The sequence below is a fragment of the Corythoichthys intestinalis genome, chromosome 7 (assembly GCF_030265065.1).
Source record: "Corythoichthys intestinalis isolate RoL2023-P3 chromosome 7, ASM3026506v1, whole genome shotgun sequence".
Classification (NCBI taxonomy): domain Eukaryota; kingdom Metazoa; phylum Chordata; class Actinopteri; order Syngnathiformes; family Syngnathidae; genus Corythoichthys; species Corythoichthys intestinalis.
In genome coordinates, this window is record NC_080401.1 from 21,461,206 (window position 1) to 21,474,093 (window position 12,888).

The window sequence follows — 12,888 nt, forward strand, 5'->3', positions numbered from 1 at the left end:
TTAATGTCCCTGCTTAAAATTATTTGGGCTCTAATGCAACGTTTCTTCATGGCTACACTTTGTAATGTTAATACTGTATGTGAGGATTACATAATATTAATCAGAATACTTCAAAAATATAGAAATATTTTATAGGTGATTGGATTGTGTAAACAATTAGGAAGAAAAACCTTTTCAAGTTAGCCCATACCACACAATCATTCATGTAGTTTTTTCTTTCTTAATCAAAGTTCATTATTGCATAAATTTCTCCTGGGGTGTAAAATCAGTCTTATGGATGCATTAACCTATATTTTAACCTTTAATTGAAATGCCTTCATTAAACCCTTTTGGGACATAATTAAGCTTTAACATTTTAAATAAATGTAAATTGGATGTTGCATACATAGGCGGAATTTGACTTTTGTGGGAGGGGGGCGCAAAACATGTTGATGACCCCGAAACACTTTGTCAGCAATAAAATTAACCTACAAGATATACAGTCATGTGAAAAAATTAGGGCACCTCATTGAATATTCAGTTCTTTATTATGAAATCTTCACAGATCAATGTCTGATTTTGTTTTTCCTCATCTCTGGAAAATGAAGTGATTTAATAGTAGATAAACAACAAAAATTAACATTGTTTTACTCATTAAAACAAATTTATTAACAAAAATGCATATTCTAACTGAGGAAAAAGTGAGGACACCCTACCACCTAATAGCTACTGTTATCCCCTTTGGCTGAAATAACTTCAGTGAGAAGCTTTTTATAGCCATCTAGTTGTCTTCGACATCGGTCTAAAGCAAGTTTGTCCCACTCCTCAATGCAGAATATTTTCAGCTGTGAGATGTTTGAGGGATTTCTTGCATGTACAGCCCGTTTCCCCAAGTTACCCCACAGCATTTCAAAGGGATTAAGATCTGGGCTTTGACTCGGCCATTACAGGACTAATTTCTTCCTTTTCAGCCAGTCCTTGGTGGATTTACTGTGTTCTTCAAGCACCCTCTGATACACAATAGTATTCATGGTGGATTCTATGATGCTGAACTGGCCAGGTATTGCTGCAGCAAAGTATCCCCAAACCATGACACTTCCACTTCCATGCTTCAGAGTTGGTATGAGGTTCTTGTCCTGGAATGCACATAGGGTTTACGCCAAACATGTCCTCTGTTCTGGTGTCCGAATAATTCAGTTTTAGATTCAACTGTGCAAAGAACATTATTCCAGAAGTCCTGGTCTTTGTCTACATTCACTCTGGCAAACCTTAGTCTGGCCTTCATGCTCTTCTTGGAGAGCAAATGTTTCCTCCTTGCACACCTCCCATGAAGGTTAAACTTGTGAAGTCTCTTTGTGATTGTAGAGGCATGCACTTTCACATCAAGAGTAGCAATAGACTGCTGTAGGTCCTGTGATGACATTTTAGGGTTTTTTGGAGACTTCTTTTACCATCTTGTGATCTGCTCTCGGGGTGAACTTGCTTGGATGGCCAGACCTGGGCATGTTGACAGTTGTTTTGAATGTCCTCCACTTATAGACTATTTTCCGGACAGTGGAATGGAAAATGTTGTATTCTTTTGAGACCTTTTGAAATCCCTTACCAGACTCATAAGCATCTACAATGTTCTTTCTGAAGGCCTCAGACAGCTCCTTTGATCTCACCATGGTGTTTTCACTCACTTCAATGGTCAGTCACTGTTGAAACTATTCGCGTTGAAGAGTGGGGCAAACTTTCCTCAGACCGATGTCAAAGACTGGTAGATGGCTACAAAAAGTGTCTCACTGAAGTTATTTCAGCCAAAGTGGGTAACACTAGCTATTAGGTGGTAGGGTGTCCTAACGTTTTCCTCAGTTAGAATATGCATTTTTGTTGATAAATTTGGTTTAATGAGTAAAACATTGTTATTTTTTGTAGTCTACCTGCAATTAAATCACTTTCATTTCCAAAGATAAAAAAACAAACAAACAAGATCAGTCATTGATATTTGAATATTTCATAATAAAGAACTGAATAGTTAATGGGGTGTCCTATTTTTTTCACATGACTGTATCGTGTGTGCATGTATATATATATATATGTATTTATATGTATTAGACTGTCAAACGATTAGAATTTTGTATCAAGTTAATTACAGCTTAAAAATTGATTAATCGTAATTAATCGCAATTCAAACCATCTATAAAATATGCCATATTTTTCTGTAAATTATAGTTGAAATGGAAAGATAAGACACAAGACGGATATATACAACATACGGTACATAAGTACTGTATTTGTTTATTATAACAATAAATCAACAAGATGGCATTAACATTATTAACATTCTCTTAAAGCAATCCATGGATAAAAAGACTTGTTCTTGTTCTTAAAAGATAAATGTTAGTACAAGTTAGAGAAATTTTATATTAAAACCCCTCTTAATGTTTTCGTTTTATTAAAATTTGTAAAATTTTCAATCAAAAAAATAAACTAGTAGCTCGCCTTTGTTGATGTCAATAATTACACCATGCTCACTCATTGTGCTGAAACTCATAAAATCATTTGGGCCCAAGCGCCAGCAGAGGGCGCTAAATACCAAAAACAAGTAACAAGTGGACATTACACTGCTGTCATTTTAATCTGTTTGAGCGGGGCATGTGCGTTAATTGCGTCAGATATTTTAACGTGATTATTTAAAAAAATTAATTACCGCCCACTAACGCGATAATTTTGACAGCCCTAATATAATGGCGGAAAACACAGACAAGACTGAAAAAGCAGTTTCTGCTCTTGCACTCCTCTTTAAAAGAAACTGCTGTATTTTAAGCCAAAACAACTGTTGTGTTCGATAGAACAATATTTCAACATGCTGCCATAGCAGATTCATGGCGCATTAAGCCCCCGAACTATTTTTAATTTGTCCGTTTTACCCTAAAAACCCCCGTTTGCATACATCGCGAAACCGCTTTTGTTTCAACCTAGCCATAAAAAGAAGGTAAGCAATTATATTTATTATTCAAAATGTCTGTCATTTTTAGCTTAGAATCATTAATTGATGTCTAATATTTAGTTTAAAAAAAGAAAACGACTTTAAAAAATTATTCATTCGCATATTTTAAACTTTTAAACAAATTACGTCACAATGAAAAATTTGGCGTCTGTAAAAAAGTCACGGATTTCTACCCCAAACTATCGCTTAAATGTATTTTTTTTGTTTTTTCGCATTTTCCCAGATATGTTAGATGATAAATTATTCATCCAAACAAAGAAAAATTGAAAAATAACATTTAAAAGGGTAACTATATGAAAAAGAAAATCTCAACCACTCCTTGTTGTCTGCGATTTCTGCATCGCGACCCTTGTTATATCACAATGTTTCACCCATAAAATTTAAAAAAAACCTGGCTGCGGCCGTTCACTGCTGTTTCTTGACACTCGGTGATAAATGCTACATGGAGTTTTTGGATCGAAACAAGGTCAATACGCGATAATATCTCGTTAAAATCGTGTTGTCTTTAATTCTGCTCTCGCGTGCTCTCACTTCCAGTTAGGGATTTGCTGTTTAAAAAAACTTTTTTTAAAAAAATGCCCTCCAGTTCAAAAATTTTCTTCCCCCAGAAAATAGAGATTTTAAGCTTTCCAATGATGTATCATACATGCATATCGGACAATTTTAAAATTTGGCCAAACTGGGGGTCTCAGAGCGGAATTTCAAGTCACCCGAGTGTTTTCCGCCATATATATACAGTATACACACATTTTGACACTGTTCATTAGACCGGTCCAAAAAATGAACTTTGGAAAATTGCTGTTCCACAAGGTTATATTTGTTCCTTTCCTAGACAATAACAAGTACACAAAATTTGAAGTTCACAGTCCTTTATTTAGTGTCTGTGCCCAAGCCCTCAAATTGTCCACTAGTGACCGCTCATTATGTTCATCTCTAAAGATGAACAAAAATAGACTTGTGGAGGAGAAAATTTTAAAACTTTGGAAAATAACCATAACGTGATGGACCGTTCTACTGTTCATGTTCAATCCTCAGTTCAAGCTCAGTTGTTGAAGTTTAAAAGAAAAAAAATAAACTTACCTTCTTGCTTCCTTAGGTGTAGTTTTGGTTAAGCAAAGCAAAGGACCGTCTCTAAGGTGCTAGTCACATGATCTGTTCAAAATATAATATACCCATTATGAAATAGTTTGTAGGATTCTTGTTCATTGCATTCATTTTTGCTATTTGTTTTATTGCTTTACAATTTTTATAGAGGATTACAGATTACAGGTACGGATACCCGGATTACAAACGAGTTCCGTTCCAACACTGGTGGTGATATAACCCGAATTTCCACTTAAATCAGAATTAACCCTTTTTCTCGTGCGTAAGTGTGCGCTCTTCTTCGTGTGCACAAATACGTTCTTCTTTGTGTGTTCATGTGCTGTTACTCGCGTGCGGAAGTGCTACCTGCTCTACGCTTCCTGCGCCAAAATAAAAGCATACAGCACAAAACTAATGTCAGCATTATAATCAAAAGATACATTTCACCAAAGGGCAGAACTGTCAGTTTACGTGAAAAAAAAAAAAAGTCAGTTACTGTACATGCAATGACATTTAACCCCCCCCCCCACCACCACCACCACCACCACCACCAAACTCCACCTATGGTTTCATATGGTGTCGTTAATGTATTGTATGATTATGAGGAAAACATCCAGCATAGGGGCCCAATTAATTTGATGTGATTGAATGGCTAAAAGGTGAAAAGAGCTGGCTTGGTTCTGTTCACCCAAATATAAGCATCTATTGCTGGTTTTCAAATTTACTATGATGATGATGATGACTGATATAATGAAGAAAATTAGGCACAAAACACAGTAGAGATGCTGGAGAGATGAAGGTCATTGGAGAGAAAAAGACTGTCATCACTCACATGCTGCGCTCGATCATTCGTTCCTTTGTGATGGGGACAATGCTTTTGGGGGGTTTAAAAAGCATACGCACACTGTAAAGAGAGTCAGCCTAGAGGGACAAACCAACTAAGAAAGAAGTATCAGAGAATCCTGGATTTAATTTTTTTTGTTTGTTTTTTTTGTTAATTTTCTCATAGCATATCGCTACTCTCTGGATACTTTTTTTTTTTTTTTTTTAATTCTAAAAGACAACGTGTGAAGAGCCTCAAATCTTAAGGTGAAACAGCAAATGAAATTTCTCTGCTTTACTGTTGTGATTATTTTTGTTTGGCATGTTAACACGGCTTGGAATATGTGTTGGATTTTGATGTAGGATGTACTGATGTATTTTTGTTTTAAAAATCTTGCATAAAAGTGTAAATAAGCGTTTTAAATAATCCAAATATGTTTGCTTTGTTTCAAACAGCAACTGCTGACACTTCACTTGTTCAACATTGGTAGAATAGTATGAGTCGCACATAGTGGAATTAGTGAACAATAGCTCGGAGCTGCCTATCATGCACTCTCATTGTCAGACAGCTTGTGGGTCAAGTGTTTTGCTAACCTCAACCTATTTCATTAGCGTTGGAGAACATTGTGAACTCAAATCAATGGGGGTTTGTTTTTAGAATCGCTACAATTGGTATTTGTGTTTACACTGAATTCATAGTTGTTGAGTTTTGTGCGTGCTATCAATCATACAGACAGTGGTGTCAATTTTGGGTAGGACTGATCTAATCAAAATATTAAAAGGAAATGTTGGCGTTCGACAGATTAGGCAGTTGTAGGTAATAATGTGGTAAGCAAGTGTAAATGGTGTTTAAAATATACAAATGTCTTAATTGAAACAAAAAAAATACACATAAACAAAACATTATACCACTACATAATGAATACTCTTTCTCCATACAGTCACGTAAACAACAAGCGTAAAAGGGACCTCCACTAATTCGTCCCCACACTGTTCGTGTTTTCAGAAGGAGAGAAGTTCTACCAACTTCTCGAGCATGCTGTACACTCTGGCCGGAGGAGGCACGCTGTGCGGCGTGGCTGCACTAGTGCTCCTAATTGTCTCCACAGCGACCGACTTCTGGATGCAGTATCGGTACTCGGGTAGCTCAGCCAATCAGGGCCTTTGGAGGTTTTGCATCAACCACAAATGCCACGCTCACACCATCACTGTAGGTAAGGCCTCAGGGATTTGATTTGGGTTGACAACACAGCCATCACAAAAAGTATATGTTTTTGAGAAGTGAGCTGCTGAGTTTCGAGCAAAAATTTGTGATAAGAGTTTTGTATGTTGGCTAACTTTACTCACAAGCAGCCATTGTAGATGCAAGTGAATGCAATTCAAATCTCAGAAAAGGAGATTCAAGGTTTGAAGTTCATGGTCAAACCAAATGTACATAGGAATTACAAATATAATTGAATTAAACAAAGCAAATGCCATATTTGGGCTAGCAAATACTACCTGTGTCACTGAGTCAAAATGTATATTTGACAATCAACAACACACAGATAGAACATACAGAGTGATTCAAAATGAATTTGCGAAAATCATATCACAACATGTCATAAATGAAAAACATTACAAAGGATTGGATGCTTGCAACAGGTGAAACTGGGCCGCCACCTTTCATCTACCCGCACACTCAGCACTGGCTCACCGCAAGGCTGTGTGCTGAGCCCACTCTTGTACTCGCTCTACACATATGACTGCAGCCCCTGCCACCCGGAGAACATCATCGTCAAATTTGCTGACGACACTACAGTGGTGGGGATGATAACAGGGGGAAATGAGGTGGCCTACAGGAATGAGGTCCTGAACCTGGAGAGGTGGTGTGCAACTAACAACTTGGCACTAAACATCTCCAAAACAAAGGAACTCATCCTGGACTTCCGGAGAAACAGCACCACTCCTGCCCCCCTATACATCAAAGGTGAATGCGTTGAGCGAGTGCAGTCATTCAAATTTCTAGGGGTCCATATCTCTGCGGACTTATCCTGGTCAACAAACACTTAAGCCTTGGCCAAGAAGGCCCAACAGCGGCTACACTTTCTAAGAGTGCTCAAAAAGGGACAACTGAGCACAAGCCTGCTGGTGACCTTCTACCGTTCCACCATAGAGAGCCTGCTGACCTACGCTGTGTCAGTGTGGCACTCAAGCTGCACAGTGGCAGATAGGAAAAGACTGCAGAGGGTGACCAACACAGCCCAAAAGATCATCGGCAAATCCCTGCCTTCCCTGGCTGACATCTATGCCTCCAGATGCCTGAACAGAGCAAAACGCATAATAAAGGACACCACACACCCCGGCTTCCATCTGTTCAACCTGCTACCCTCTGGCAGGCGATACAGATCTATATCGGCTAGAACTAATAGACTTAGAGACAGCTTCTTCCCTAAAGCTGTCACAATACTCAACTCCAGTCTGCACTGAGTAACAATATCGTAAACTTTTTTTTCTTTCTCTCACTGTTAATAACCAATATTTATCACTGAAAGGTATCACACGTCACTTTTACCTATACTACTGCCGCGATCTACAAATGGACTCGTACTGTAAAACTGAAATCTGTTTTATTGCACTGTTAATAACCAATATTTATTACCGATGCTGCTATCAAATATCACTTTACCCTTACTTTTTGACCCTTTTTATATTGTTTTATCTTGCGATATGTAAATATATACATATGTAGATATATAAATATTTATATATAGACATATTTTTAAAATTTTGCACATTGGAGACTGTATATACTATTCTGTGTGTAAGTATGTGTGCACTCTATAGGGCAGCTTTGAATTTCATAACACTTTGTGTAATGACAATAAAGGCATTCTATTCTATTCTATTCTATTCTATTCTATTCTATTCTATTCTATTTGGACACATTTGTTAACATCATTTCAAGTTGTATTTCATGTTTTATAAGTGCTCAAACTCCAAGCAAATATCGATGACAAGGGAGGAATTCTCCTATCAGCTTGATGTTATCCGCGCCACACTGAGTACTTGTAATGCATGAAATAAAACTTGGAAGTTATGTTCAACACATGCATCCAAGTCAGAATTTTTTAACGTTTATTTATCTTTTTAAACATACTGCTTGATGCTTTTGGAACATTATTTTAACATAACAGTACTCACAGTCATATATTCTTGATCCTCTCAGAAAAACTATTAATATCACTGCAGTTTATTGAGGAATATGTCCATTTATACCCGTGTCTGTATCATTGTGTTCCAAGGCGATCAATGTACTGTATGTCCTCAAGTCTATCAAAAGAAAACCATGTGAATTTGAAGTTCTGCTTTGTTGGATAAGGAAACACTAACTGAATGCCCATGTTCCCCTCAGCTTTTTGGGATGCCACTCGGGCCTTCATGTTGTTGGCAGTGCTCAGCTGTTTTGCTGGCGTGGTCCTTGGCCTGAGTGCCTTCACCAACGGTACCAAGAACAAGAGGGTCCGCATGGGGGGAATTGCCCTTGTCCTCTCAGGTGACATGGAAAACAAACCGTTCTGCACATGTCATCCATGTGAAGCATCTGGTAGTGTTCAAAATAATGGCAGTCCAATGTGACAAACCAGATTATTATGGAATGTCGTTAAGGAATTTTGGAGTGGAATACCAGCTGAAAGGTGCCAACAGCTGGTTGACTATATGCCACACAGATGTGAAGCAGTTACTGTAGTGATTCAAAGGATTACTAAATCTTGGAAACAAAAAAACTTTGAACAAAGAGCATTGGTTTGCATAGGGACGGTAAGGACATACCACTACCAACTTTTCAGGATGCTCAAATTGTCCCCACCAACTTTTAAGCAACCTAAATTGCATTATACTGTATAATGAGTTCAGTTAAATAGGTAATTTAGATTGTCTTCCCATATTTTGTAAGGATATGATTGACCCTACCATTATTAAGTGAATTATTTTCATTATGTTCAGACTTATATTTACCCCCTTTTCACTAGCTGAATGTACCTGTCCATTTTTTTCCCCTCGAATGCACCTTTGATTGGCTGATGACTTGACACCCCCGCCCCTACACACACACTCACACAGCACCGACACAATTACATGTCGATGACATACCGCCCCCTTCGGAGAGGAGGGATACTACAAGTTTTTTTCCCGGCCAGACAGCAGCCACTGTAAGTAATGTAAAAAGACATCAATGTTGTGGAGGTGGGAAACACACCACTAATTTTTCTACTGAAAGTCAGACATGCATCAGAGTTAGCATAACATTAAATTGTGTGAAGCTACTTAGAAGTGTCCTCCTGTATGTGTTTTCTACTGTTAATGTTAATTAAACTGTGAGAAATGTAGTGAACTCTGCTGGAAACTATAGAACCAGAAAAACGTGAGCAAGAAGCTGCTTTGACAGTCTGCGTTTCACAGGAAAGTGTTGACACTCAAAAAAAAAAAAAAAAAAAAAAAAAAAAATAACACGCTGCTGCTTTTCTTCTTGTAAACGGCCTGGTTTAGAAGGAAAGAAGGGCAGAGCATGTTGTGACTTTACACTTTTGAATCTAAATACCTATTAGTGCATTTATTTATTAATCAAAATGTATTTGTTTTTTTCTACATTATTTATTTAAAAATATTTTTATTTGCAGCCGATGCATACATTTTATCTTAGATTTCAATTTTTTCAGATGCATTAATCATAATTGAGGTAAAAAGTTTAATTAATTGCGATTTAAGATTTTCTCCATAGTTTTTCAACCCACTGTGGCACTTTAGAGATGGGACAAGAAGAAGGGAGAAGGTGAAAGAGACAACTATTTAAAGAAATGTATTACTCTTGGGTAAAGGACAATACTGTATAGGCTAAAATGTAGTTCCATGTATAGGTTAAACCCCCCCCCCCCCCCCCCCCAAAAAAAAGCATCTTGAAAAATGACTTTCTCCCATGAAAACAATTTTAGCTGAGTGGTCTTAAGACAACAGTTTATTTTTTGCATTCCTGGATAGTTACGAGATTATTAACAAGTTTGTATTTATTGTGTATGTTAATGTAATTTCAATTATGTTCAAATATTGCAATTTAAATTTGATAATAACATCTAGACATTTATTCTAGAAGTTTTCAAAAATATTTTTTATATAGTAGTTTCTGAAAACAAAGGCTTGAATTAAACGGTGTATCACCTGAACCAATACAAATGAAAGTTAGTTTGAGTCAATACAGATTTATTTTGCATCCTGACACGCCTCTACAACATTGCGTGGACATCGGGGACAGTGCCTCTGGATTGGCAGACCGGGGTGGTGGTCCCCCTTTTTAAAAAGGGGGACCGGAGGGTGTGTTCCAATTATAGAGGGATCACACTCCTCAGCCTCCCCGGTAAAGTCTATTCAGGGGTGCTGGAGAGGAGGGTCCGTCGGGAAGTCGAATTTCGGATTCAGGAGGAGCAGTGTGGTTTTCGTCCCGGCCGTGGAACAGTGGACCAGCTCTACACCCTTCAGGGTCCTCGAGGGTGCATGGGAGTTCGCCCAACCAGTCCACATGTGTTTTGTGGATTTGGAGAAGGCGTTCGACCGTGTGCCTAGGGGAGTCCTGTGGAGGGTGCTCCGGGAGTACGGGGTACCGAGCCCCTTGGTAAGGGCTGTTCGGTCCCTGTACGACCGGTGTCAGAGTCTGGTCCGCATTGCCGGCAGTAAGTCGAATTCGTTCCCAGTGAGGATTGGACTCCGCCAAGGCTGCCCTTTGTCACCGATTCTGTTCATAATTTTTATGGACAGAATTTCTAGGCGCAGCCGAAGCGTTGAGGGTGTCCGGTTTGGTGGCCTCAGCTTTGCATCTCTGCTTTTTGCAGATGATGTGGTGCTGTTGGCTTCATCAAGCCGTGACCTCCAACTCTCACTGGGACGATTCGCGGCCGAGTGTGAAGCGGTTGGGATGCACCTCCAAATCCGAGACCATGGTCCTCAGCCGGAAAAGGGTGGAGTGCCCTCTCCGGGTCAGGGATGAGATCCTGCCCCAAGTGGAGGAGTTCAAGTATCTTGGGGTCTTGTTCACGAGTGAGGGTAGGAGGGAGCGGGAGATTGACAGGCGGATCGGTGCAGCGTCTGCAGTGATGCGGACTCTGCACCGGTCCGTTGTGGTGAAGAAGGAGCTGAGCCAAAAGGCGAAGCTCTCGATTTACCGGTCGATCTACGTTCCTACCCTAACCTATGGTCACGAGCTGTGGGTCGTGACCGAAAGAACAAGATCCCGGATACAAGCGGCCGAAATGAGTTTCCTCCGCAGGGTGTCCGGGCTCTCCCTTAGAGATAGGGTGAGAAGCTCGGTCATCTGGGAGGGGCTTGGTGTCGAGCCGCTACTCCTCCGCGTTGAGAGGAGCCAGTTGAGGTGGCTCGGGCATTTGGTTCGGATGCCTCCTGGGCGCCTCCCTGGAGAGGTGTTCCGGGCATGTCCCACCGGCAGGAGGCCCCGGGGTCGACCCAGGACACGCTGGAGAGACTATGTCGCTCTACTGGCCTGGGAACGCCTTGGAATCCCGCCGGAGGAGCTGGCTGAAGTGGCTGGGGAGAGGGAAGTCTGCTGCCCCCGCGACCCGACCCCGGACTAAGCGGAAGATAATGGATGGATGGATGGATGGATGATCATTTACATCATCATCACGGCTCTTGCGTTGGGGGTGGTTTCCCGTCCCATTGCGTAGAGCTGTGCGGTGAGCTAGGCCCCTCCAGTACTGACGGTCTTGTGCCAGCAAATTTGCAGATTGATCATTTAGCCTCACAATTAATTGGGTTCATATTTGTGAGAGATGTAGCTTTGATCCCCATTCATTCAGTCTGTATAATCTTTTTAATGTCCCTTCCTCAGCAAAAAGTGCAAATGCAAGTAATGTTGTCGACCCTACCAATGTTGAGACCAAACCTGTGCCCTTGCTTTGTACAAAATAGGTTTGAATTTGTATAGTCAATGGCAGACTATTTTTAACACACCTATTTCATTAATTGCCCTATTGCACAGCCTTAACAGTGTTCATGTCATGAATGGTGGATGCTGTTGGTTTCTGGAGAATCTACTGTACTTACTGGTAACTTGTTTACCATGTAGCAAAACAAAATATACGGTAAACCTGTATTAATCTGGTTAGTCACATAGGACTGCTGTTATTTAGAACACTACGGTAAAACTGGTTGGTCCCTCTCTCTCTCAGGGTTTCTTGCTCTCTTGGCTCTCTCCATCTACACCGGAGTGACAGTCACTTTCTTTGGGAAACGCTTCTTGGACTGGCGATTTTCATGGTCCTACATCATCGGCTGGGTAGCCATCATCCTGGCTTTTGCAGCAGGTATTTCTAATAGTTCTCTATTCATAAACATTTACAAGCTGTGTGGCGAGGAAAGTCAGTCATCACAGTGAATTCTGTCAACGGTACACCACGGTACATACTGTACGCTCACTGTATACCTTAGACACTGCTGCCCATGTTTATCTCTATTGCCAGACATTGTTGGAATGAATCAAAACTGGATTGGCTGGCAACCAATTCAGGGTGTATCCAGCCTACTGCACATAGTAGGCTGGGTTACGCTTCAGTACCCCCGCAACCCTTGTGAGGTTAAGCGGAACAGAAGATGAAAGAATCAAAACTGTTGTACAGTAAATGACTTTGGAGGAGTTCAATTCTGTTAAAGAATGCTTTTGGCTGTCTTTTCAAGAGCCCAATTTTGTCCTCAATCTCCTAGAAATGTCAGGCAATTGTTGACTATCAAAACATCCTCCACTCATTTTGATGACGTTGTCATTTCACTTTGACTTCCACATGTGCAATGATAACTCCCAGTGTGTCATCCGCTTCAGGTGTCTTTCAGCTCTGTGCTTACCAGCGAACTGCAGAACCTACCCCTTCAAACGCCCCTGACAGTTGAACCACAGCATACTGATGCTTGTCAAAAGTTAGAATAAAGACAAATCATAAACATCTCCTGTGTTCTTTTTCTGTTGTACA

General features: G+C 40.1%; 1 protein-coding gene across 2 annotated transcripts; it reads left to right on the plus strand.

Annotated features, from left to right (window-relative positions):
• Window positions 1-4,875: 4,875 nt before the first annotated feature.
• On the plus strand, window positions 4,876-12,857 carry lim2.2 (lens intrinsic membrane protein 2.2). Of its 2 annotated transcripts, XM_057840837.1 has the most exons (5): window positions 4,876-5,143; window positions 5,883-6,090; window positions 8,271-8,411; window positions 12,094-12,228; window positions 12,741-12,857. In XM_057840837.1, exons 2-5 carry the CDS (start codon window positions 5,913-5,915, stop codon window positions 12,806-12,808), a joined length of 522 nt encoding a protein of 173 aa, XP_057696820.1. In that variant the 5' UTR covers window positions 4,876-5,143; window positions 5,883-5,912; the 3' UTR covers window positions 12,809-12,857. The 2 variants fall into 2 exon arrangements, with proteins under 2 accessions (XP_057696820.1, XP_057696819.1); XM_057840836.1 differs by having other exon boundaries at window positions 12,094-12,841.
• The last annotated feature ends 31 nt before the right edge of the window (window positions 12,858-12,888 follow it).

Bases quoted from the DNA above. Each gene is read 5' to 3' on its own strand.
- lim2.2 (XM_057840836.1), top strand. From the start codon at position 5,913: ATGCTGTACACTCTGGCCGGAGGAGGCACGCTGTGCGGCGTGGCTGCA. The intron at 6,091-8,270 runs GTAAGGCCTCAG...TGTTCCCCTCAG, and splicing joins CGCTCACACCATCACTGTAG to CTTTTTGGGATGCCACTCGG. The intron at 8,412-12,093 runs GTGACATGGAAA...TCTCTCTCTCAG, and splicing joins AATTGCCCTTGTCCTCTCAG to GGTTTCTTGCTCTCTTGGCT.